The sequence below is a fragment of the Phyllostomus discolor genome, chromosome 11, assembly GCF_004126475.2.
Source record: "Phyllostomus discolor isolate MPI-MPIP mPhyDis1 chromosome 11, mPhyDis1.pri.v3, whole genome shotgun sequence".
In the NCBI taxonomy this organism is placed as follows: Eukaryota; Metazoa; Chordata; class Mammalia; order Chiroptera; family Phyllostomidae; genus Phyllostomus; species Phyllostomus discolor.
Window position 1 is genome coordinate 67,966,604 of NC_040913.2, and position 27,798 is coordinate 67,994,401.

At 45.6% G+C, this 27,798-nt stretch overlaps 1 protein-coding gene across 2 annotated transcripts in view; it reads right to left on the reverse strand.

The window, feature by feature from the left end:
• Nucleotides 1-1,311: 1,311 nt before the first annotated feature.
• PSD3 (pleckstrin and Sec7 domain containing 3) overlaps nucleotides 1,312-27,798 on the reverse strand; it is a 536,273-nt gene continuing 509,786 nt past the window's right edge. For both annotated transcript variants that reach the window (XM_036011513.1, XM_028526436.2), the window contains 2 exons: nucleotides 27,231-27,374; nucleotides 1,312-9,542 (listed from right to left, as the gene is read on the reverse strand). In XM_036011513.1, coding sequence (XP_035867406.1) covers nucleotides 9,327-9,542; nucleotides 27,231-27,374 — 360 coding nt within the window. In that variant the 3' untranslated portion in view covers nucleotides 1,312-9,326. The remainder of the gene's footprint in view (nucleotides 9,543-27,230; nucleotides 27,375-27,798) is intronic.

Genomic DNA, 27,798 nt, shown 5'->3' on the forward strand with positions numbered 1-27,798 from the left:
AAGTGTCTACTGCATCTTTCTAATCTGCCTAACCTTACAAAGTAAGAAATGAATGTAGTCTCAAATGAATTGTTCCTGGGAACCCAGGCTGGCTTCCAGTAATTGCTGACTCCCTTATAATTCACTCTGAAGTTTCGCCCACAGTCAATTTCGAGCCCACTGGTCTGCAGCATCCAGAGCTCACACTCCCCTCTAATATGCCTGTCTCCAATGTTTCCTACTGCATACAATTTTTTTTCAGTGAAAGTTGAGTGATTCAGCAGTTTCATTTGGTAAATCTCAGACTATGGTGGAATAGAATCTACAGATAAGACCTTATTTAGAGCTACTAATTTTTTTCATGTTAATGTCTTAATTGGCTCTGGGTCTGAGTTTCCCCTCCTGAGTCCATCTCTTACAAACAACCTATACAGTTCCTTTGGTTATAATATTATTAATTGTGCAACAAATGGAATGTGGTAAGATACACAAAACTTGTGGCTCCGGAGGACAACTGGACACTGCAGATTATTTTGTTTTTCTTTTCCTGGTCTTTTAAAATACTGAGACATAATTGACATATAACATTGTACTAGTTTCAGGTGTACAATGATTTGATATTTGTGTAAGATTCATGTTTGAGGCTCACATTCCAAACAGGGGATCTCTGAGCCAAGGGTGTCAGAAGATACCTCTGCTCCCCCGCCCAAGCCTGTAACTTCCAGGAGGTTCACCCAGCCTCTCGGTCCTGATCTCTTCTGAGTGCAGTTTCCTTTATGTTTAGGAGGATGTCACCAGCGACCTCGTTTCAAACGCCCAGACGCCCAAACATAAAACGTGGTCTCCAATACCCAGAAGTCAATTGACCAGGGTGGGATTTTTTTCATGTTCCAAGGACAGAGATGTTGTTTTAACCATCAGGTTCAGTTCTGATGATACAAACATACACACAAGGCACCAGAAGGCAGGGACCAGCATTTGTGTTTTAGGGCAGCAACGGACTCCTCTGCCCTTGGCCTTGATGAGTGGCGTTAGGGGTAATGGGGAATGCAGATGGATTCGTGAAATTACTTCACAAAGTGTTGTTGTGCCTCCCCTCTCAGAGCCCCGATGGAGACGGCAGTCAGGAGGCGGGTTGGCATCAGGAGGCAGGTCGGCATCAGCAACTTGGCCTTGTCACCACCCCCCTCAGCCACCATGGCTGAGTCTCTCACTGAGGGGCTGGTGGCTGTCTTCTCAGGGAAGCGGGGTGCGTTGTGTTGCTTGTCTGGATTTTTTAAAGGTATTATTCTAGGCGCTTAACCAAGCAAATAAAGACACACCCCTGAATGATTGAAATTTGTCAGTTTTATTTCTTTCTAAAGTTTGGACATTTACATGTATCATATACATACTTTAAATCCTTCACTATTTCGCATGATTTCTATCACGTAAAAACCATTTCAATGCAATAAATTTTGTTGTCGTAAAACAACAAATCACCCCCAACTTGTAAAAACACAGGAACAGTTCCACTCGTGAACATTTACACACTAGGGAAGTGCGCTGTGTACCCCACAGCGCCGATGCCACCAGGCGAGGGCCACGCGGTTCAGGTACTGCAACACGGCGAACTGTAATCTTCACGTACAGCTCGTTTAATACAAAATAAAGCAACTGTAAAATGTAAACTTAATTTTCAAAATAGTTTTAAACACTTTAACAATATCCACATAAATTACTGTTCCATTCAAAAGCTGACCACCACAAACGCCCCCATTTTCTAGGAGACGGCCTGTCTCAAGTCTCGTGGGTGGTGACGAGGAACAGGGTTTGGTACCACTAGCGGACCCCGGTCTGCTGACGCTGAGAGTTTGGCCACTGAAAAGGAGGAGGCTGCTACTTTGTCACTAATTACTTTCACAATTTGCAGGGACATATGGCACCAGGACTGCAATGAAACTGAAATGATTGGTGGAGAAAACTTTGAAGGTAAAGGAATGTTCCACACTGCCAGTTCGTTTGAGCCACAGTGAATCGAGTCCAGTGAACAGGTCAGAAAGTCAAAAGCTTGCTTTACATGTATACACTCGTGTTATTTGAGGATACAAACTCCCTCCCCTCTGCCTGTCGTCCAGCCATCAAGGCTGACAGCATCAGCGCTCCACTGGGTGGACTGCTGTTCCAGACACGGGCTCCCACGACTTGAGGTAGAAGAGAATGCGGGGAGGCATTCAGGCCTTTACCCGACAGCTCTCCCCTGGACTGAGCAGCGTGGCTAGGCAGTGAGCTTCGTGTTCCTTGACCCTCCCTGCAGAAATGGAAGGTTTTCCATTTCCAGAAATCTGGGTGCAAAAGCAAAAATATCTGGTCTTGGCTTCCATCTGAGAATTATCTTTATGCCATTGTCACGTGTCACCACCCCCAGTGACTCAGTCCCTCTCAAAGTTGACATCTGGCCTCAGCAGGGTCAGCCCACTAGGACAGCTGGATCCCTAAAGGAGCCTGTGAAGCCCAGGGTGTGGAGTGGAAGGCCAGGCGAAGCTCCTCTTTGCAGAGAGAACACGTTGCCACCCTCCGTGGCCCCGGCATCAGGGGCCCGGGTGAGGAGCCTCAGACCTGAGGTGCTGCCCTTCACTGAGCGTGTGGCCGGGACTTCGGGTCTGGTGGCTTACCAAGGCAGGCTCGCAGGGAAATAATCAGTGAAACTCCAAAATTCTCTCCATTAACCAACATTTTCAGGAATTGAAGTTAAGGTGCTTATTTCACAACACTATACATAGGAGGTTAGCGCTCTACCCTGCAAAGGGAAACATGTTTTAGCTAGGTTCCTTCTCGTGGTTGCTGACGGAAAAGTGCACAACTAACTGTTTGGCAACCTTCAGTCTGAGCTCTCTCGCAGCAGGGCAGCGCCGAGTGGAGAGTGGACGAGCACACAGTGCTGCCAGGGAGAGTGCTTCGTCGCCTCTCCGTTTGCACGTGATCTCCAGAACAGGCAGCAATGCCGCCTGGAAAATGGCGCACACCAGCCTTCTGGAACTTCCCCCAGCCACTGGGGGAACTCTGGAGAGTGGCTGCTTGTGAATGACAAGCAAGCCATCAATGTGGTGGTCTGCCAGAAAGGACGCGATGTGTATCCCCTCATTTGTTAAGATGTAGTGCACCTCGAAATCACACACTAGAGCTCGAACTCCTCCCTGCCCTGGAAACACATTCCTGTCAGGCAATCTCCACCCCCTCTGTGCATCACTTCTTTAGAGCGCTCTGGCCTTGGTGTCTCCGGTTTGTGGAACTTAGAACACTCACTATGTGTGCATACATGTGTGTGAGAAGCCTAGATATGTGACCCTTTCCCCTTACACACCTACTGGGACAAAGCAGAGGACAGAGCACATGCATTTCTACCCCCAAAGGAAAGGTGACTAGCTCACACACACCCCCACCCCCACCTTTCATTTGGTCTAATTACTCTTGTTTCTATAGCTTAAAAAAGTATGCTAATGGCATTAAAAATTAATGCGCATATACACTCTCTGCAGAGTAGATATTATTATCCATGCCAAATGGTGACTTGGCTTTATAACCTACATGGCTTTATACTGAAAGTCCAAACATTTCAAATAATTAAGGCCCAAAATGAAGCTTTTCTACTTTTGCTACTCCTGCTGTATATGATTCTTGAATCAAATGGATGTTTTTGCAAAGCACTATAATTCTCAGAAGGAAACATAGTCTTGCAGAACAAAGGCCCTGCTGATCCGTCACAGAGCCAGTGCACCGCACGTCAGGAACAAATCGGGAAGTGCGATATATTTGCAAAAACAGTTTGCGACTTAAGTTAATAAGAAAAGCTCAAATGTAACTACCAACACACTATGGCGGCCCGGAGCCGAAGATTAGTCTCCCACTCCACACCTCCCATTCTCCGCACCGGGAGCAGGTACGAGAACACGAGGCTGCGTGTGTCAACAGACACACGGCCCCCAACCACTCACTCAGAATACACCGAACATGCTGGTTAATAAAACTGTAATCTCTAGTCATCTATGTACATGCTGTCGGATAAACAGTAAGCTCAAACAACTAAGGCCAGTGGCTCTTCTTTGGGGAGAGGCAGGAAAAGAGACTTAAGTATAAAAATATTAAAGAAAGTTTTAGCCTGGTCCATAGCTCGTCCGAGAATTCTTTCACCTGTGACACCAGACGCCAGTCTGTGCAACCGCGAACCTGGAGTACAGTACCCGATCCTGGGAAGCCCTGATACGCCTTAGCGTGTGCACTGTTTCTCTAAAGTAAAGGAGGAAGGATGTGGCACAGGGGGCGTGGTTGGATCTACTACGAAATAGACACAGGCACATAAACAAGACGGTGGGTACTTATTGTGTTCTTCTGAGAGCTCCATTGTCCTGGGCTAATTACAACAATAAAGAACGTGTGCTTTACAGCATCACATTTTGTAAGAAGCCCAACACTGCCAGTTTGGCTTTATGTCTAAGTGCTCTTAATACTGAAGTTGCTAAAACAGCCGTTTTTGTTTGTTGATTTTTTCCCCTTTCTGTAATCCCAAATTATAATGAGCTACCTCCCCCCTCGGTATTGTACACAGCACACTGAAATAGTTTCACAAAGTTAGTTCAGAGTCATTTTTGCCCTGGTGATTCAAAGCTCAAAGATGAAATTTTCTAGCATAAAATCTTATTATTACAAAAATTTAATCAAAATATCATTTGAATTTAAGTTTAATAAAACAGTACCACTATATATATATTCTCAATAACTGCATTATATATTCAATCCTATGAGGTTTTTACTTGCTTTTCATATCACACTGGTTATTAAGGACAAAAATAAATTTGATGTACATATACCATATACTGATATACAATCTACACATTGATACATATACATACATACAACCATAAATACCCACAAATACAACATTGGCAGGAGACAGGAAAGCATTTTCTTTGATGTCTGACATACTACCTATATGAATATTTTCCAAAGGCCTGAAATACGAGATACACACGTGAATTACACAGATGAGCCAAAGAGACGGAAGGAAACCTACTATATATACAGTTACTTAACTTGCAATATTTTCTTGCTGTTGCATTCAAGTCGACAAACTGTCATGCAGATTCAAGTATTTACTGACATTCTTCCTGTGAAGACATTCTCTCTGCATGCACTGTCTTAAGCAGAAGGCCGCCCCCTTGGGCTTTGGATACTATAACATGAGAATGGCAATGACTTTGGACTTCAGTCCTTGTGAGAGAGACATTGAAAAGGAATCTGAGAGGAGAAGCATTTTTTGGGTGAATTTTGCCGTAAACTACTGATCTCTGAAGTCCTCTGGATGCCTTGATGGTGGAAGATGGCAAAAGGCTGGTGGAAAGAGGGGCTAACCTGGGGCAAGAGACAGCCAGGAAGCTCTGGGGCGAGGCCGGCCCAGAGGCTCACCTGCCTAGAAAGGTGACTTAACTTTTTTTGTCAGAGGAAGTCGGATGCTCTGTGAGAAAAGCAGGTGCTACTTAAACCCCAAACCACACTACTCCTCAGAGCTAGACTCTACTTTTAACAAGTCCTGGGATGCCACACTGGTTCTTTGTGAACTGGGCTAATTCAACAACGGGGAAACATCCTGTCATTTGAGAAGTGAAGGGATTGTTCGCTGCGGAAAGAAGGAAGGTGGCTCCCAACCAGCTGAAACCTTGACAGGGTCCCCGAGAGCTAAATGACAGAGGTTTGCACCAAGAAGGCTGATGAACTCCCTGTGAATTCAGGCTTAGAAAAGCTTAACTGGTGGCTACAAGGAGAAATGGTGAAGGAATCGAATTTCAAGGCAACTCACTAAACCCAAGAAAGTCTTGGGTGTTTGACAGTGGACAAACTTGTTTAAGGTCGATCAGGGACAAGGGCAGAGGAGGTGCAGCTCCTGTCTCAGGCCCCGTCTCATCTCCGAGCGTCTTCCGGGCTCTCTCCCGACGGAGGGAGGGGCAGGCGGGGGCCAGCGGGGGACTCCATACCTCTGTGCTTAGGCGGCAAAGGGCCTCCTTCCCTGCTGTTGTCTAGATTCTTCTCCAGCCTCAGAAATTCTGAGATTTGGCCACAGGGTGAAATACGAACTCCAGCTGGCTTGGCCTCAGAAAGCCAATCAACTTTCCTCTTGCAGAATTAACTCCCTCACATCACTTTTGGGAACTGGGAAACAGCCCCCATCTTCTGAGTTAAGGCAGCAGTCGGAGAAGCACAGAGGATCTTGGACAGCTGCTTCCTCCCCGGGAACTGCAGCGCCACCAGATGACTCTCCCACACGCTGGTCTTACTGAGACTAATTAAAATGCACAGAAGTATTGCTTGGCTTAATTAGGCATTGCTAAGAGTTCATACTATGTGTTTTTTAAAAAGCATACTTCAATTAATATCTATGGGCTGGCAATAAAATAAGGACTCTGTATGCTAGTAATTAAGTTTGGATTGCTGACCATGCATCCCTGACACCTCCCCGTCAAAGTCAACAAGGACTTAATACACGGGCCACCTCTATGGTGAGCTGTGCAACGAGACTATCACTCAAGTGTTCTGATGACTGTCAAGATTTCCTAGACTGAAAACTAATGTCAAGTGTATGTATGTGAAGGAGGATAATGCTTTATTACGTGAAGAGCAGTCCCAAGACTCCCGAGGCTGAGCAGTGGGTGAGGCATGGGCTGGGTGGGGAGTACCTACAGGAGGAGGAGGAGGGGGAGGGGGAGGATAGCTCCCTGTACCGTGAATGGGCTGTAGGCGGGGCTTAGCTGGGAAAGGAATGTCTTCAATGTCTTCTGACTCGATACCATAGGAAAGAAATTACTGCAGAAGAAAATGTGCTTGGCTGTGGGCAAGAGTTTCAAAGTACAGTCGAACCAGGGGCCATTTCTTCCTACAGAATAAACCTGCAGCCCGCCAGGTATGCCTACAACAGACAGTAACCCAGAGGCCACCAGGAGGAGGCGCTCACAGCCCGGCTCCTAAAGATGGACAGCACCAGGCCAGGACGATGTGCCATCCTGGCTCTCCAAAGAACCTTGCAGTTGTTTTTAAAGACAAACTGTGCAAACACAGTTTGCGTACTGCAGCTTCAAAAGTGCCTTTTGCACCCAATACTCCATTAGCATGTCCAGAAGTTCCTGGAGATAACATCAGTGAGTCATATCACCAGGATGAGGCTGCCAGGCTGACGCGAACCAAGTGTTTCAGAGCCTCGGCACTCTGCACGTCAGACACACGGCAGCTCGGTACCATTCTACGCTCGTCAAGTACTCTAAGGAAACACACAGAGACGTGCTGTGCACACAGACACACTCACACGGTGGGCAGACACATTCGAGCCAGTCGGGGATGTCTGTTTTCCTCCGGTGGCCGAAGCTCGGAGATGACAGGGTCTGGGTCCCCCTCTCTCCCCGGCTCAGGACAGATATCGAGGCAGAAAACAAACTGGCTGATTGCTCAGATCCTAGGGAGGAAGACAAGTCCCTTGTGGACATCCTGAATCCAGTCGAAGCTACAACAATGAATCAGGTCCACACACCACACTGGTCAACGTCCTGTCTGAGACATAAATGCAGTCACTGTCTTTACCTAAATGAGACAGAGGGCTGGAGGGAGTTTTTCGGAGGTGTGGCAAAATCCTCATCTGAGAACAAGCAGCTACAGCCTTGGAGAGGGGTTTCCTCTTTCCGGGCACCAGCAGAATACAAACACTGATAGAGGTGAAGGAAGTGAAGGTGAATAAATAATCCAGTAATTACATGCCGGGACAGCAGAACAAGAGCCACTGGAGACCGTCGTGGTTTACGGCAGGCCTCCTCTGATTCACTGGAATCATGCAATTCACGCAGAGTCTGGGTTCTTTGGTCATAGTACCTTTAACTAACAAACTGAGTAGAACTAGAGCAAACTTCAGTGGGAGGAAAAGAGTATTCTATGCGATTCCGTTAGTCCTGCAGTTGTGGAGATGACAGTTTTAAGGGTCGCAAAGTTTCGAGGCTTCGTGACCAGAAGGTTCTAACTCACAGTGGGCTCTACTCTCGCTCCCATCTCTTCCTGTGCAAGAGAGGGTCCTTTTTTTCGCCCTGAATTTCAAAGGGATGGTCACTGGAACAAGCTCACGACTTAAAGGTCAATAGAACTATTCTGGGTAGATAGAAAGAAATGATTTCAAATAAAGTGTTTATTTTTAGGAGAAAGTTCAGTAGGAGCAGAGAGAAGTGGCTAGCAGAAAGACCAAGAATGAACTAAGTAACCCTGTAAATGCAACCAGTAGATTCCTCAGCTTCCCAATCATCACTCATTCAGACTACTTATTACTTTCAGATTGATTTTAAAGAGTCAGTATTCCATCGTTGGAAAACTGCAACTTCGTTTTCCTCTCTTACTGTTTTGCTTAAGACCCCACTATTCTTACAACCATGCCTCGGCATGTGTAACTCCCTGGACAGCAGGGTGTTGACAGCGGAGATGATTCTGGATTCCTAGTCTAGACCCCGTGGGAGTGAGGTAACGATTTCTACAGACCGCACACACGCCTACCGCTGCAGCTCCCAAGAGCTGATTGTTGTCACAGTTCTTTAGAAAACAAAACGAACTCGGTGTCATCTTTCCTCAACCTTCAATGGCAAAAAGGTTCTGCTTTCTCTTTCCCTGCTTGGCTGAAACGGACTCCGCGCTTGAAGCAAGACGGCTGCTTCCTTCGGCCAGTCCGGCGGGCCGTGATCTTCTCATCCCAGCTCCCTGCTGCCAGCAGGGTCAGGGCTCAACAGTAAGTGCTAATGAGATGCACGCATGGCCGCACCGCCCGCGGGCCACATTGATTCCCAGAACTGTCATTCGGAATTGAACTTCTGAGAGTGCTCAACTCTACCTCTGTGACCGGCTGAGATCTCACATATAAAGGTTTATATTAACTCTGGCTAGAATTTACTAAGCTACAAAGTTTGTCCAGTTAAGTGTTTCACAATGGATTAAATTTTTTAACCTTAAAAAAAAGTGTAACAGTTGGTTTGAGAATACATAACAACTGAGCAGAGTGCAAACAAGAGAAAACCAAAGGAGAAGGGACACATAATTCCCTCTGAAATCATGATCCCCTCCGCCTCACGAAAAGGTGCATTAGTTATCAAGTCGCAAAAACCATCAAAGCAAAGAAATCAAGAGCAAAGGGACAATCTGTACAGAAACTAACAAAAAAATGTACAATAGAAAAGGTTACTAATGCACCATTTAGTCACAGACTATTTTTTTAAATATATTCACGGATTTACCAGAAAGATCTTGAAAAACTCTATTTTATCCATGACCAGCACTTTCCTGGTCACAGGTGGATTCTAAGTAACTTTCTGCTTAATGCTGGGTGTTTCAGGCCGGTGATCTTTCCTCTCTGACACATTACGCTTGACTTTGGCAGTGACCGGAGATGAATCTGGGTTCAGCGATGGACTCGAATGCGACTTCTTCAGTCCCGCGGCCTCACTCTCACTGTTACTCAGGAGCTTCTTGCCTCCTTCTTTCAGAATGCTGACGTAAGTTTCGTAGCGGGTTTGCTGGAGGGGAAGTCAGAGAAGAACGACAGTCAACACACCATTCACAAATGGGCATGCGCAACACACCTAGCGTGTTAGCTGCCTGGATGGCACAACTGGCTGATGAAGACTTGACTTCCTTCCCCAAAGTGGGCAACAGCTCCAGGAGACTGATGGGTTAGTTCATTTAGGTAAGAGATAAAGACAGAATTTTAGTTCTCATTTGCTCTGCATTCCAGAGGAATGTAGGTGGAGGAATCATGCTTCCTGAGCACTCGGGAACAAGAGGGTGTAGGATGGAGGAGCTGTAACCCCTGGTTTTTGGTAACTGGATGGCTCTTAATGGCTCCGTGCTGCCTGTACTCACTTGGATGCCCCTCACAGGACTTAGGCGGCACTTGAACCTGGCTTGGGTATGGTTGTTTACTCTCTTTTTTACTCCCCGGAACTCTACAAAGGAAGAATCAGTCTACGGTGATTCGACAAGAGAAGGTCACAATGCTTTCTAGGAGCTGCTCTGGGTGTCCTGCCAATCTTCAAAATATTTTCTGATGCTTTTCTCATTCTACATTTTTTCATCAATTATTTGTTGGGTATCCATTGCATGTTAAGCAGCTCTGGATTCTCTCATTTCTGAGCATCTATGTGTAAGAATAATAGAGAAGAACATGGCAGAGATTTTTTTCTATAACCCTAATTGGTGCTTTTTAAAAGTTTCTGAGTCCCTTTTTAGAACCATTATATACACTGCAAATTACAGAAGGGTCTCAGATTCTTGATTTGATAGATTCTAGTCAAAATAAGTCTATCACTGTATTGCTTCAACACAGAAGTCCCAAAGTGTTTTATTTCTAAACAAAAAAAACCACATGAGTTAAAAACTGTCCCAACAAAGGCAAGCAGATTGTTATGACTATAAACCTTTTAGGAACTTTTCTAGTCAGACTGAGATTTTTGTGTATCTCAGTTTTAAGTTAGTAATTATAAAGATGAAGCTATGGGAAGCTACGGGAAGCTACTCTTTCACGTTCTGTCATTCAAAGTGGAAAAAAGCTTCGAATCATTAAGCTCGCTCTGGGTTTGGTCTGTGTGGGGGCCCCAGGCGGGTGAGGGAGGTAACATCTGTGGAATGGCCACATACTGCTTCAGGTCATTCATACATTAATCATATACAATTGGAACATTAGCATCCTTCTTTCACAGTAAAAGGAATAGAGGCAGAGAAAAGCGCAAAGTTCGAGTTAGCAAAAAAGTGAAGCTGGGATTTGAATTGAGGAAATCTGACTCCAAAACCCACGTTCTTAAACTATATTTCCCTCTGGCGATGGAAATACACACAAGAATGCAGTGTTAGGATGACTACTGTGACAGACACTGTTGGTTTGGCCAATCTAAAGGATTTGCAGCCCCCTCTTCTCTTATGTCCCTCCCACTACAAAGGGTGCCCAAACCCAAATACTTGCTTTCCCAGCTCCTCTGTAGCTAAGATGGGCCATGTGACCTTGTAGCCAATGAGATGTAAGAAGAAGTCTATTGAAGGGCTTCAGGGAAAGCAACTGTGCTTCCCGATGAAAGGGACAGGCTTCAGAGGAGAAGCCACTGGTGCTAAAGCTTCACCCTTATTCCTTCCTTGACGTGGATGTGGTTCTGAAAGCTGCACCCTGTGCCATGGGCAGTGGGCATGAAGACAAACGAACCACGCATGAGGCTTAAGGAAAATGGAAAGACAGCAGGAGGCTGGGTTCTTGAAGACACAGTGAGCTGGACCCAACTCTTAAGATTCCCTAATACCTCTGAATGTGTATCTTGTTAAGTATGAACGATAAATATCCTTGGGGATTAAGCCACTTGTCCATCAGGTACTGTTAATTGCAGCTGAAAGTATTCCCAACTGATACATATTCTAATTTTTGTAAAGCAGTAATGTATAGAATAAAATACTCAGCTTATCTCAGAAAGTTATGCAAGAGTTTGATAAGGGCATCTGCTAATTAAAAAGATGTCACCAGTGTTACACATCACTCTGCATGTCAGTGAAATCAGCACCTGAACTAGACAGCATTCAGAGGGCATACCACAACAGTTCCAAAGTCCCAGTCACTCTAGAAAAGTACTACTTAATCTCTCTCTAAACTGTCTTGGTGGCAAGATTAAATTGCAGGAGAGAATTACTCCCAGTATGAATCAGATTTAGTAAAATGATTCAGAGAGATTCAGAAAACCAGGGAAGGCATACTATTTCACAAAGCTGGGGCACTTATACAATGAAAGGGGTATGAAGGACAATTTTTTGAGATGATCTTGAAAGAAGACAAAAGCAGAGAAGGTGACAGGGCCCATTGTCTCCTACCTAGTCTCTGAAGAAGCTGATACTACTAGGAAAATTCACCTGAAAAGTACATGAAGAAAAACCACTTTGCCTGCTCATTCCACAGCTCCAGCTGCAAAGTTGTTGTCCCAAATAAACTACATCCATGAGTCAATCAACAAACAAAAGGCAAGGCACAGATGTGTGGGAGGACTTGCGTCATCAGACAGAAGGAAAGACAAAGCAAAGCACAGGGCATGAAGGGCCTGAAAATGAGAGGTGCTCAGTCACTGCTACGAGAAATAAGAAAAAGGAAATTAAAGTGGGTTCGTGAACTTCAAATGGCTGTGCTCTGTTTCTGAGTTACAAAGGCTACAGGGACTGGGCTATGAAACCCAGTAATACAGATTTGCCTTCCACATTCCCTGAAACCAAACCAAATGTCTCTTCAAAATAGTCGAGCTAAACATACCTTTAATCTGAGAACCATTCAGTGGGCACTGGTTTCTACTCTGCCCTTCCTGGATTCCAGACTCATCTCAATATGGACATCCTCCATCCAGAGGGTCCCCCCAACCCCTGCTTCCCACCCCTGCCCCAACATTGCCTCTGGATGCAGAGGCATTGAGCTCTGCATGCGGTCCCGAACAGCAATGGGAGTGAACCTAATTTCAGAAGTTGCTTCTTCATTGAGATCTCCTTTTTTTGTGGGTGAGAAAAACATCTTCTGGGAGCATTTATTTCCTTTCTTCTTTTCACAGGGAAGACATGATTCTTATCTTTTTTTTTTTAAAGACCAACTGTGAAATTTAAGTTTTAAGTGAAAGCTGGTGTGTAAGCAAGGACGAGTAAAGAAGCAGCAGGGAGTGTATTTGTAAATCATGTTTAAAGTATCTGATACACCAATTCAGAGACTAACACCTTGCTAATCCTGTTCAAATGGTCAACCTCGGCCAAGAAGCCCGTGTGCGATAGATATTGTGGCAGCTGCTTGCGGCTTCCCAGCAGCCAGGCGCTAATGAAACTGTGATCTTTACGGAGGATGTCAGTGTGCCGTGCCCCAGGAAGGGGATGGTGCTGCAGACCGGACACAATAACCCTTTCCCTCCTCTGCCGGTCAGCCTTGCAGCGCGTGGCCTAGATTTGGCCAATGACATGTAAGAAGTCAACCAGGGTCCTTCTGTGAAAGCAGCTTTTGTGACCCTGATAAAAAGTGGGAGAACACAGGATGTGAAACTAAGGAAGCCACGACAAGACCATAAACCGGTCAGCATGGAAACAAAAGAGCCGGTGTGCCGGGGACAGCAAACTGGGGACTTAGATTATACAGCCTGGATGGCAGCACTTAGCAGCCAGTAACCAAGCACTGCCAGGTTTCTCACGTGAGATAAAGAATGTTAATTAAACACTTGGTCACATTTTCTGTTATTTGCAGCCCAAAGCATTCTCTTAACCAAGAAAATGGTCAACACTCAACTTGGTCTCATGCATTAAAGAAAAATCACAACTGAGTTGTACTTGCACCTCCTGCCTTCATTTTATTTAGGAAAATACACTCATATAACTGATTAACAGGCTTTGGTGTGATGTACCTTTGTTGGGTTTTCTCTGAATATTTAACAAATTATTGATGGACATCACCCAGTATAGGCTGTACTCTGGCCACATAATAACTATTAAATCAATGGCTATATTATTATTTCCATTAGTGGTTTTATATAAATTGCTGTATCTCTACGGATGCCAGAGTACAATTCTCTCAGTGCTTCCCTATAAGCCTGCAGCATGGAGGGCACCTAAGCAGGGCACCTAAGAGATTCTAAGAGTTAACCAAAATATTGAGAGTTCTATGCCAGTGTTTGCAGCTAGCTGGTGAGTATCCTACCACTGAGAGAAGAGGCTAGAGATACTTCTAAAACCCTGAAGCCAAAAAATTTGACAATAAAAACTTTGCTCCTTGATTCTTCTCTTTCTCTAATACCTCACAACCACTCTGTTGGCAATTCCTATCCCTCTGTTTTCAGAATATTCTTAGAATCACACCATTTCTCACCACCTCCACCACTTCCACCTTGGACAAGCAGCATCATCCTGTGCCTGGCTTATTGCGACTGCCACTTGACAGGTCTCCCCACTCCTGCCTTGCCCCGCCCCATGCACTCTGTTAAAATGTAAGCTAGAGCGTGCCAGCTCTGCCCCAACTGCTCCAGCGGCTTCCTACCTGCAGAAATCCTTCCCAACACCACATGTTTCAAACGGCCCAGAGAACCCTGCTCCGGCCAACCCTCTTCCGCCTCTCTGGTCTAATCTCCTAGTGCTTTCCACAATGCACTGTGGGCCAGCATGCCCCTCCCTGGCTGTCCCTGAGCACAGCGGATGCACTCTTGCTCTTGGAGCCCTTGGCGCTGCCGTTCTCTCTGCCCCATGAGCAGCTCCCCAGGAATCCATGGGGCGTAGTCCCCTCCCCTCCTGCGCCTCTTTCAGTCCTGACTGCAATGTCACCTACACACAGGGGCCTTCCCTGGCCAGCTGCACCTGAAATCCTAACACCTACTCATGTTGTGGTTTATAACTTCATTTTCCTCCTTCACACTTCTCACCATCGGCCTCATATTCATCAAAAAAATCTTGTTTATCACCCCCCTACAAATACTTGAATGTGATGGCATGAGGGCAGGGGCTGTAATTTTATTTACTAATATATCCCCAGCATAAAAAAACACATAGTACACATTAAGTAAGCATTTGTGGAACGTATGAATGGAAAGAAAAAAATAAACATGAGAAAATAAAATTTCTCATATTTAGCAAAAATGTATTCGAACTCTCAATATGGCAAATTCTAGAATAATTAAAATAGTGGGGATATAGATAGGCGTAGGAGCAGATGCCCGATGGGTTCCTAAGCTCGTCACCTCTGGGGACGCCCTTCAGCCTTCGGTGTCCCTCCCTCCATGTTTCTTCCAAACACCAGGGCCCGACCTGTGTGGTGGCACGGAGGCTCGGGGGCCGGCACTCAGCAAAGGCTGGTCCGTACCCTCCCACATCCACGTCCACCTGACCATGACTGCCATGGCGCCGTGCGCAGCAAACCCCGGACAGTGCGCTGCGGGCAGGCTCTGTGCTTCTCTCTTCACAGAGAGAAGAAGGTAGTTGGTACCATAGTTTCGAGGTTCATAAAAGACAAACATGTTTTCTGGGTATCTCTTATGTAGCAGTAATGAAGATCGAATTTTATTATCCACGCTCTTCTTAAAAATAAAGGGAAACTGGAGCACTGGATACGGACTGTGTTGGCTCTTCTTTTGGATGGTCACTCGGTCTCATTCATACATGAAGAATGGCCTCTAAATTTACCTTACAACAGAGGCGTCCATTAAAAAGATCACTCTGATGCGTAATTTACACGTAATGTACCAGGATCACATTTACCTCCGGAAAATATTTCAGTAGGAACCTAAGATTCTGAGGTCCCTGGTTGGAGAGTGGTCAGTCTCATCAATATTAATACAGAAAGGAATCTGCTGCTGACACTAACAACTAATCAATAACAACACTGAAGCTCTACACTTTGTTCTGACAATAATAACCATAATCAGACTGAATGTTTTAATTAATGTAATTTCATGCCACAAAGTAATGGCTGTGCAAGAATTAACGAAGCTCCAGACAGGACTGAAAGTGTGATGGTGTGGAAGACGTGAGTCGGAGACGCAGGTGGCAGCGCAGAGGCAGTCTTGGGGTCAGGTGGTCGGGTGCTGACAGGGCCACTCACTAAGTAAGTGTGGCATTAATTCATTTTCCTAAATCGTTTTGCGGTCTTCATGCGGGTCCCCTTCAGGTGCGTCTTTTATTTAGAGAGGCAAAGAGGGTGTGAGAGTCAGCAGTGCCGCAGGGACCATGTGCTGCCTTTGGTCAGGTTACTAAAGGTTTTGTATTAGTCTCTGTGGATTTAATTCTCAGATCAATTCCAAAAAAATGCAGAGCTGTGTGCTCAGCATCCTTCCTTAAGAATTCTGCAACAGCGTGAACAAATTTCTCACAGTGTAACTGCACTCTCAGAAAAGAAAACTTGAGATGGGACTTCACCCTCTGAGCCCAGCAGCTACCCTCTGCAGGTAAGTAACTGAACATTACTTTTTGGGGTTTTGCCATTCAGCAAACTTTCTCCTTTAATTTCCTTCTTAAGATTTGCTATTCCCATGAAGTCTTCTGTGCCTAAGAGTCAAAGACAATTCAAATGTTTAATGACTTCTTTATCTACTAAAATGAAGTCCTGTTTTCCCCCTCCATAACCTCCTTACATTTTTTGCTATTTAAGTTGGTTTTCAATTACTTACAAACACACTCCTCCAGTGTGTAGAAAAATAATTCCTGTACACTGGCAGCAATGCCGACTAGGGAGGAATAAAAACACCATGTTTAAGGCCCAGCTGCTGCTTAAGTTGAATGTTAATTGTCTGCTTTAGGAAAAAATCACAAATATTGATAGTATTTGAAAAGAAATTTAATCATATCCACATACAGACTTACAGGCATCTGACGAGGCAGTCTCTTTTCTCCTGAGCCCTGCACACCATTTCTTATTTTATTCAACAGAAGCCTCTCTCCTTTTGCCCTCCGATATGAATCCGACAGTAACCACCTGAATGGAAATGGCGCTGCGCGGTGACTGTAACCAGCAGGGCCATTTGCATTCAGACCTCACAGCGCTAACAATCAAACCCTGAATACATTTCCTCCTGACATTTTCCTGTCTCAAGATGGCAGGGCAAAAGGCCATCTTAAAATGAAATGGGAAGAAAACTAATAATGTCATGTACATAGCAAAATACTTTTTGCTCCTAGATCTCTATGCTGGAAAACAAACAAAACAACACAAAACAAAAAATAAAATAAAAAGCAAACCAGACAAGAAGGAGCTCTTGGACGCTATTGTCGTTCAAATAAAGGCTGCGTTTGTCTTTCACGGGGCAGGAGCTGTGCAGCCCTTCTCCTGATCAGCCACTGCATGCTAACTTAGGGAAGTAATCGCATTCGAACGGCGCTTTCTTTAAGTTCTGACCTGCAACCTATGCCAGGACTCACACTTTTAAAAAGAAAATTTAAAAAATTTCCCTCACCTATGTTGCTTCCCTATCGGGTTTCAGCATGCAGTGGTAACCCCCGCCTAAATACAGCACATACACACCACTTTTCATGTGTATGGTCAGGGTTTGCAGCCTTCTGGGAAAACCTAAGGAAGTGTGATTCAGTTCTGTGTTACTCTACCTTTTGGCTCTATTGCTCTCTAAATAAATTTTGTGATTTAAATTAAAAAAAAACCCTTTAAAATAAAAAGCTTACTTTTTTATGCTAACACAAGCAGAAGAGGCCCAAAAGCTGTGATGCAGACAGAAAGGACTGGGTTTGCAGGAAAGGCTGTGAGAGCTTCACTGTGTCCACTGTTGCGCCTGCTCCCATGTCACCCAGTCTTGGCCAAGTGACGATCAGGCCAACCCCACTGCCCCAGAGAGAAAGGGGAGCGTGGTGAGTCTCCCCCGCCTCCGGGCTCTGCTACTGCCCTCCCTCCTCAGGGCCCACCGGGAGAACAGGGCCTGGGTGCTTACAGGGTCTTCCTGACTCCTGCTGAGAACAAATTTTTATAACACTGCAATCTCTGCCCTGGCTCATGGCTCAGTTGGTTGGAGCATCGTCCCTGTGCACCAAAAGGCTGCGCGTCCAGTCCCTGGTCAGGGCACTGACCTAGGCCGTGGGGGGTTTGATCCCTAGTCGGCTGGGGTGAGTATGGGAGGGGACTGATGGATGTTTCTCTCTCACATTGATGATTCTCTCTCTCTCTTTCAAATCAATAAAAACAAATCTTCGGGTGAGGATTAAAAAGAAATAAATAAACACAACTGTTCTCTCTCATTCTTTTCCTTGTTTCTCTAGTTCTCAAAACCCTTTCCATAAACCCAGTCTGTATGAGTGCCCAGATTTTTATCTTTAAAAAAAATAAACCCAAAATTTAAAAGCCCACAAAGCTCACTTAGGAAAGATATACATTTTGTTTTCTAGGTGGAAAGTTCAAGAAATTAACTGTCCAGGTCCAGCCCACCGACTGGGGGCTCTGGTTACCCCAGGTCCTGCCAGCCCCTCCCAGCTCGGTTCTGCGGGAGGATTTCTCAACAGCCACGTCTAAAACTGACTTAACAACATTACTCAGATTGGATTAATTATTAAAATAATTGCTGTTCAGTAAAGTGGAGAAAAATGTCCTTTGAAACAGGGATGTAAAATTAAGCTTCTATATACCTGGATAAGTAATTGGAGCTAGAGAAACACTACTTATCTGGACAGAAGACTAAATTTAGTTTTCATGGGAGGAAACTTTGTCTCTCACTAAATTTTTCCTTAGGGAACTCTTGTCTAAAACAAAATTTTAGCTTAATATGACAACATTTTTATGCAGGTCATGATCTTATTATTTTGGTGTATATTTTGCTCATGCTTCTGACTGTGCTGGAACGTCTAACATCACACAAACGTCCCTCAGAGGTGCGCCTGAACTTCTTCCCTGCGGCTTGTCTGTCACGGACTCACAGCTCCACCGTGGCCAATGGCAGGCGTGAGGGGACAAGGTCAGTCTCTCCAGGCAATGTTTCAAGTAGGATGTCAGGAGGCTTTGAAGGGCCTTTGCTCTAAGCAACCTTGCCCACTGAGCTCCCATGACACTCCATGCCCAAGGTGTAGTAATTGCTTTGGAGCTTAAAGCACTTGTATGCCTTCTGTACTCCCAGTTCAAAAGCCCCTTTTCGTGGGAAGGCCCGGAAGCAGCATCTTACCAGTCAAATCCAATTCTGTCCCATGTGGTAGAGGCCTTCCAACCTGTGGAGTCAGAACACTCAGCAGCCGGGCCTCAGCAAAGTCCCTGCCCCCTCAAGGTCTCGGGTTCCACATGGGCAGAATGAGGGGATGAGGCCACTCACAGCTGTAAAACTTCCCAGGATTCTCTAAGTAGGTGAGAGCTACTTGGAAGCAAGACGTGTGGAAGACAGCACACTACTGATCCTTGGGAGGGAACGGTGAGGCATCAGGTGGGAACAGGGCACTGAAAGGAACTAGGAAGGGCAGCCCTGGTGCACCTATCTCACAGTCTTGTCAAAGGCCAGAGCAAGCCGGGGAAGAGAGCTACGAGGAGAGTGCCCTGTACGTTCATTAATGTGTGTGATCAGCATGAGTCTTCTTCTGCGGATTTTGCTTCCAAGTGCGTGCCTTAAGGAGGAACACGAGCAGACGAGTTGTTCAGTGCTCCTCCAAGAGTCTCTATGTGGCTCGAGTGGAACCAGTTTCTAGCCTTCCAATGAATGCCGTGCCAAGAATTCTTACAGCAAACACCTCTTGGCTTGCATATGACTTCTGTCAGAGGAAATGTTTTTGAAAACAGATTAAGCTTTCATTGTAAGTCCACTGAATAGTTCTGAACTAGATATACCTGAAGAACCTCAACAGTCTGCTCCCCACAAAAAGCCTCTTCATCTCAGACCAAGCACTTCAGCAAACAAGTTTGTAAACCCTTACATCAAAAGCTTACAGATCCTTCTGGGAAACAGTAAGGAGAAACCTAATGTAGTTTACAGAAAAATAAAGTAGGGTAAAAATAAAAAACAAACAAACAAACCAAAAAGCATACACCGTTCATTGCTCTGATTCCAAAGCAGCAACAGCAAACTAACAGATGGGGCAGGTCATTCACCAAACGTGGAAGGGGACCGGGAGGGAGGCTGTTCCCGTGGCTTACATGAGGACTTTCTTTGTGAGGGAAATGTATTTGGTTTTCTCCTGTGGCCCAGGCTGCCGACAGGAAAAAGCTACAAGGCTCCGGGTGAGCGTACCACTCACACCAGGTGGGCCTCCTCTCTCTGCTCGGAAGTAACAACCAAAGTCCTAACCAACAGCACAGCACAGGCACTGCCGAATCAGAATGGGTACCATCTGCAACCACCGCAGAGCCTGACAGGTGTGCAGCACCTGCACGTCACAGCTGCTCAGCCTCCACCTCTTAGACAAAGCATGGAGCCTGCACGCAGGCTGCTCCAGGCCTCTCCAGCCCGACCCACACGGAAGCAGACTGCACAGTGCGCACAGGGGCCGCCCCCACGGCAGCGCGAGCCCCAGGCCCTGTGCGGCTGCACTGAGATGTGCCATGAGTGTGAAACAGACACTAAATTTTGAAGATGTAGTAAGAAAAAAATGAATGTAAACTATTTAATATACTAATTATATGTTGGGATAACAATATTCTGGATATGTTGTATTAAATTTATTTTTTCTTTTACTTTTTTAAAAATCCTCACCTGAGGATGTGTTATTGATTTCAGAGAGAGAGGAAGGGAGAGAGAGAGAAACATTGATGTAAGAAACATCAATCAGTTGTCTATTGCACACACCTTGACTGGGGATTGAACCCGCAACACAGGTATGTGCCCTGACGGGGGATTGAAACTTTTGGTGCACAGGATGATGCTCAAACCAACCAAGCCACCTGGCCATGGCTCTGTTGTATTAAATTTCAGTATCTTCTTACAATTAATTCCACAAGTTTTTAAAAGTAGCTACTAGAAAATTTACAATTACATATGTGGTTTGCATTATCTCTCTACTGGATAGTGCTGGTCTAGACCCCCTGACACCCCCAAATGGAAATATTCCTGTTCTGTGTTTAACTCTGTTGGCGTGAGAGTGGTGCTAATATGTTATTCTTCTCAAAAGTGCATATTGAGTTGGAAGGGACCTTATAGGTTAGTTCACCCAATACCATCTCAATTTGATACTCAAGAAACCGAGGCCCAGAGAGGATAATTATGTGATAAACATACCAAGGATGAGACAATAAGGGCCTCCTAACTCCTGGTCTAGTCATTTCCCCAATGTCACTAATTTAGTACTTAAGTCTCTGACCTTCATCACAGCAGACATTTCAGGCGTAAGGAGGGACTTAGGCACAGGGAAGTCATTTCCAGTCACATGACTGGCTGTTTATTCTTTCTTTTCAATCATCTATTTAAAATGCGATTCAAAGGATCCAGTTGCTACGCTTCTCCTCCTCTCAAAAGCACATCATCATTTACAGATTAAAACTCAGAGCGTCTTAGTCTTCTTTCATCATGTCACACAAAGTGCAATCCCAGATGGCAATGCGAGAATTATGTCTCTATTATTAACTGGACTTGAGAGCTCAGACAACTGCTGATCTTAGGTCTCTCTGGCTTTTGATTTATAATTATAATACTTAGCATCTGACTAAAAAATATTTTAAAACTTTCCCAAGAATTCGATTAACCTGTAGTATCTTAGCTTCTCAGACACAGACTTATAATTACCTTTGTACTGTTTTCTGTAAAGTGGGCAGGGCACTGCATTCCAGGCTAGACTCGGTTGCTGAGACCAAGACACGCTAGCAATCTTCTTTAAGTAAGTTAATGGGATGTCTCCCTTGCTTTCATCAGGGAGAAGAAGGGTAATAACTGCTACTTTGTACTATTATGATCAAGGTCACTTACAGATTAATAGTGAGATCATTTTGTTTCAGAGGCGGACTTGCTTGTGACAGGTGGCACTGTGCTGAGGCAGCCCCTGCACCACCCGGGAGAGGAAAAGCGGTCCAGGGTGAAAATCACTTATCTCATGCGGACAAATACAAAACGAGCAATCAGAGGAAACAGGGCTGAGGTCTCAACCAGAGCATCTGTGCAAGCAGAAGTACATGTGACCCTGCCCCCCCCAGCAGCAAACAACCCAACAATGAAACGGGGGGTACACAACTAGAAATTTCTGTTGTGTGCGCTTCCAGATAGGAGCTGTCTCAAGCTTCCTTAATGACGCTGCATGGAATGTGCTCTCATTCTCAAATATATGACTTTCAGAAGGAATTACGCCATTTTCCATGCCACCAAAAATTAAAATTCAGAAAAGGATCCATCATGCCTCAATAATGTCCTAGATTTTCCAGATTTAAAATATTCAGCCCCACAGACATTGGTATGTTTGTTACAGTGGACATTTGCTGTTTCTAAAATTGTGCTTCCTAGCCACATGGTCCTGTGGGTCCTGGTTGTCTTAAGCCATAACAAGCACATAACACTCTAGGTCGCCATGCAGGGGTGACACTCAGCTGAATTCTAGCCCATTAAGCCCACAGGACTTTACTCTGCATCTGGGCTGAGACATCAGGGAAGTGCCCTTTTTACCTGCTAGACTGGAACCTGCAAATGCAAATACCTGACAGTATGCACTTGCTAATCATGGAGGGATAGTGATTCCAAAGCCCAAGTTCAAAGATCTAAGACAAAGAGTTTATGCAACTGGCCCAGCCTCTGTACAGGGATGGAGAGGCAGATGCCTTTGGTGCCAGGCCAACAACACAACGTGAACATCTACCCAATGTGCTATAACATGGTGGGGAAGAGACTGCTTGCTTTCCATAAATGCATTCAGGTCACAATGAAGACAAATACAGCACTGTGCTGGCCAAAAAACACGTTCACATTTGGTCTGATAACCATATAGAATCCACTGGCATTGGCTGGCCACCAGGTTTCCACCTGGTTCTACCATGGACCTTGGGAGGGAGCCTCAATGAACTTGACCCTCAGTGATCCCTCTTCAGTAAATGTTTTATAGCACTGTCAGCTTTTTCAAAGTTAAGGTATGTACAGTACATTTTTTTTTAGACTTAAGTAAGGCTATACTGCACACTTAATGGGCCACAGCACAGTGTAAATGTAACTTTTATATGCACTGGGAAACCAAAAAAGTCATGCAACCTGCTTTATTGCACTATTCTCTTTATTGTGGTGATTTGGACCCACAGTATGTCTGGGGTAGTCATGTCTTTATCCCCAGTCTTGTTTTTAATCAGTTTGGGCTGCTACACAGCCTCCCTTTCCATACTTGGGTCTAAGAACTAATTACATAAGTCACTGAAAACATCTTAAACGTTAAACAAAAATCATTCTGGAGTAAACAGTATCTCCACTTCCTAATTGCTGTTGTTTTTAAAGCTCAAGAAACATAAAGCTGAATTTCTGCGGCCAACTACAGTGTTATCACGGGAATCTCTGTAGCCCAGGACTTTCCCGGAGTTTTTATGTCCCACACAAACCGCCCTCTGTCCCACACCTGGATACACTTCCAAATGCACTAGAAGCTTGGAGATCAGTTCAAACATTTTTATGTGAAGTGGGAACTGAAGAAAGTAGAAATATGTTAAAGAAATGAGGCTATTTCTGATCATTTGTTTTTGGAAACTGGCAAAGGATGGTAAGTTTACCTTAGACTCATGGTGCCTAACAACTCTTTAAAAAGTGGCATTAGATCCTAAATGGACTCTTCTGAAAAAGTACCAGCCGCAGCCTGGGGGGTGCCAGTTCGGTCACACACCACACAAGCCCCTTAAAGCGACAGTCAGCAGAGAGAGAAGCGTGCATGTAGTCAGCTGCAGCCCGCTGCTGCTTTGGAATGTCCTCTGACAGGCTCAGCCCCAGGTAGACAGAAGCCTGCTGGCTCCCTGCAGATTTTGTGTAGACTTAAAAACAAACTCCGAACACTGCTATTTAGCAGAATCTCTAATCACTTGTTGTCAGTCAGGGGTTGGAGAATTTCTAAGGCATAGCAAGAGCTGTGAATTTGGCCACCATGAAGAACTGTCTGTACGAAGCAACTTGGGAAATCAGCAACCAAAATGCAAAAAGTCAGGAGCAACTCCCAGCATTATCACTGACAGCTTCACGTGCTAACAAAGGGAGAGCAGTTTTCCTTACCAGGACGTGAAAACGGCAGAATCGCACTGAAGTCCCAGGGCAGCCCTGACTCAGGATTAGGGGAGAGAACCAATTCCTGCCTGTGGCTCTCTGTTGGTGACAAGGCCACACACAGACTGAGGTTCCCCTCCTGCCACGGCCCATGTGAGGTTCTCAATGACCCGCAGACACTGCTGTCGGTCCCCACTTGCCCAGGGGGTGTCAGGGGAGCTACTAAGCGTTCTCAGAAAACCATGTCAAGTGATGTTATCTTTTACATGTAATAAATAACACAGCCCCACTCCTTCACTCACCGAGCGTGTGCTGAGACGCGTTCCGTGTTCTAGAAGCTGAGGCTAAAGCAGTGAACAAAGTGCACAAAAGGGCAAGAGCTCCCACGCCCCCTGCTCAGGGAGTGAAGCGGCCTGCTCAGGGACGGTGCTCTTAAAGCCAAGTACTTAATGCCACCGGAAGGATCTCACCAGCGAACACCCAGGACAAAATGTGGTGGCTGAATAACAGCAAATGGGACCCCCCACAAGATACCCCACTTCAATTTTACATGAGTGAAAAATAATGATGCACTTAAAAAAAACCAATTACTTCTATCAAAACCTCTTCAGATTACATCTATAAAGCGAGGCACCCTTCTGCCTTCCTGGGAGACACAGGTTAACGCAGCATGACGGGCAGTCCCGTGTGCCTGACGTATCGGCACGGGAGTCTGACTTTAATGAGCAGCGGGAGAGTCCTGGAATGCAATCTTCAGGCTCATGGGGGCAAGAATTCGATGAAAGCAAGACTTGTCCCCACAGAGCTTGCTGGGCCACCTTGGGCTTTTATTCTCTTTTGAATAACAGCAGGAAGTGCTTGTAGCAGTGGCAACCTTTCCCTGGTCTGCCCTCTCCCCACCGCCTGGGGACAGGCCCTCAGCATTTGAGTCAAGGGCACAAAGCAGGGTGTTGAGGGCTGGGAGCCAGGGACTGAGGTGTTGGGAGATTTAATTAGCACGTGTGAAACTGAAAGGGCCTGGAGCCCAAAGCCATTCTGGAAGTGTGAAGAATTATGATTGCTTTTTGAGAACTCCCATTTCCCAGGAATGGACAAGCCTAGGGAAAGGTGAGCCGCCTAGTTTTTTTTTTTTTTTAATTTGTTCAAGCCTTTTGTTGGTAAGTCTTCTAGTGTTCGTGCTAATAAACTTCTGCGTTTACCAAAAGAATGGTTTATCTTCATCTGCCCAGATCAAGGACTTGCCTGACCATGGAGAAAAGTACTACATAGATCTGCAGTGGATCTAATGCCACATTTTATAACAGACATTTTATAACTCAGAAAGAGATTTTTAAAGCTTCTATAAAATCCGGCTCAATTCACCAAACAAGCAAAGAGCAAGATTAGAAATGAACTTGAGGTCCCTGCACTCCAAAGGTGCGCAGGCTTGGGCCAGGGAGGTGATGTGGAATCCAGTATAAATACAAAGTGAAATAATCTGAGCATAAAGCAACAGTGGATGGACCATTATAGAGCAAACCCAGCCAGCGAGTGCAGAGCAGGCTTTTCACAGGAGGGATTTAGGCTGCATCTTGGAAGATAAAGAGATATTCAGAAATTAAGGTGAGGGGAAGAACATTTAGGGAAGAAGAAAGTAGGTAAATAGGCATAAAGGTGTGTTTGGAGCGAGCGGGCAGAAACGCGACTAACACACATGCTGCGGGAAGACCTCGCTGTGGAAGGATGAGAGGAGCCCGAATCCCCTCAGACTAGGGACCGGGGCTCGGAAATGGACAAAGCGCTGGTGAGGATGCGGAAAGAAGGGAGCCCTCGTGTCCTGTTGGAAGGACTGTAAATTGGTGCAGACACTGTGGAAGACAGCATGGAGATTCCTCAAAAAATTAAAAATGGAATTTCCATATGATCCAGCAATTCCCTCCTGGGTATTTATCCAAAGAAATGGAAAACACTAATTCAGAAAGACATATTTACGGCATTATTTACAATAGCCAAGAAATGAAAGTAACCCACGTGTCCATCAATAGACGAGGGGATAAAGAAGATGTGGTACATACATACAATGGACTATTACTACTCAGCCATAAAAAAATGAAATCTTGCCACTTGTGACAACATGGATGAACCCAAGGGGCATTATGCTAAGTGATATAAGTCAGAGAAAGACAAATGCTGCATGACTGCACTTACATGTGGAATCTAAAAAGTGAAGTAAATAAGCAAACAAAATAAACTCATGGACACAGAAAACAGACTGCTGGGAGGGAGTCTGGGGGACAGGCGGAAGAGGTGAAGGGTTAGGAAATGTAAGTTGCCAGTTATTAAAAACAGTCCCAGGGATGCAGAGCACAGCACAGGGAACACTGTCAGTAATAACATACACAGTTGTTGTTATTACACCAACAACTGTGTATGGTGTCAGGTGGGCACTAGACTTACTGGGGGTGGTCACTTCACAAGTTATGTAAATCTCTGACCACTAACATAATGCTGTACATCAGCTATAACTGAAAAGTAAATTACAAACAAAGAGGACTGAGACTCCTGAGAAGGCAAATTCTGTGGGGAGGTGTAGGGGAAAATCAAGGGCAGTGGTGGACCAGAGGAGTGCTGTAGTGTGGGTTGAGCCTTAAGGTGAGAAACCGGTCTGAAGTACGTAGGGTGAACTGGAGGGACACAGTTCGGACCAACTGCCAGGTTCAGGGGGAAGATGAACGCCCAGCGTCTGAGCTGAGGACGTGTAAAAGCAACAGTGGGGAAAGAAGTGATGGCTGAGGCCGTGCGGCCCTGGCTCCGGATTTGACCTTGGGGGACTGCAAGGGCCAGGATGATTCCAAGTTTTGAGCCTGAGGAAGAAACAGGGTGATAAGGTGGATCCGGGAGATGAGCGATGGGAAGTGAAGCGAACTAGGGCTGCAATGAAAAGGAAGAGCTGAAGATGGATTCTGCACACCCCAGGGGAAAAAAAGCGGAATGCTGAGAAGCAGCAACTGAAGGGGGAAGAGCCAGGGGGCCGACCCTGCACTACCTGCATGGACGCTGTTTAACTTGGGGGGAAATTCAACCAAAGGCAACCCTCACTACCACACAGATTGCTTTCAGTTTGTGTTTAAATTTTCCACCCTTCCAGAGTTCATGCATCCTTCCCAATCTTTTTAATAGCTCGACTTGCTACAGTGTATGGATGTGTCACAATTTATCAGTGTCCTTCTGGAGGTCACTAAGTGGTAAGAGGAGGAATGCATTGGTGCTGCCGACAGCAGGAGAGAGAGATGCTTTGCATCATGTACTAGTGCCAGCAGCTGCCCGCCCTGGCGTGTCCATCTCTTGTTGGTGTGCTTCCTCACACTGGCCATTCTGACCAGGTGGACTGTGTGCTTTGAAGCACATAAACTAACAGCTATCTCTGATGGTAGTCTGATGCTCAAACAGGATCGTACATGTAAGGGGCCACCGTGACCTAGACCAGGCCCGGAGCTCCCAAGTTAGAGCCAGGGGCAAGGCACACTTACTGCAGTTCCAGTAACTGCAAAAAAAAAAAAAAATCGCCTCATGGAAAAATCATAAAATAACTCAGTATAGGCTTTTATTACACTTAGTCCAGCATACCTCGAACTCCAGGTAGTGATCTTTCAGTTTGTACTCATCTATCTCCTTGGCCTTCACTTTCTTGTCCGGGGGATATGAGCGGTGCTCAGCCAGCTCTGTGGTAATCTGCTTCAGCTTGCTTTCGTGAGATTTCAGCTGTTCCTCCTGCAGGAAATATTAAGGCATTTAATGTCCAAACATAAGTCAATAAAAATCCCTTACGATGAATGACTTTAATTCACTGGAATAGTCCAGTGTGGCTTGGCTGCCCCATCCTGCCAGCTTTCCCAAGCCTGGTCGTAGGAACCTCGGCAAAACGGCAGCCGAAGCCAGCCTCCCTCCCCAGGCCCCGGCACACAGCCCGCTGCTTTCAGAGCCCTTTATCCAGTGTGACTGCCACCGAGTTGAGACAAAGTCTCCTACGATAGATACCCAACAGGCGAGGAACCCGCTGGGCAGTTGACACCTGCCCTGAGTGCCACCCCATTTGGCTTCTCCATTTCACGGCCACTCAGCAATACTGCTGGTTTTCCCATCTGTCACAGTGACTGAAGAGCCTGTCTGCATGTTTTTTTTTTGAAATAAGCAA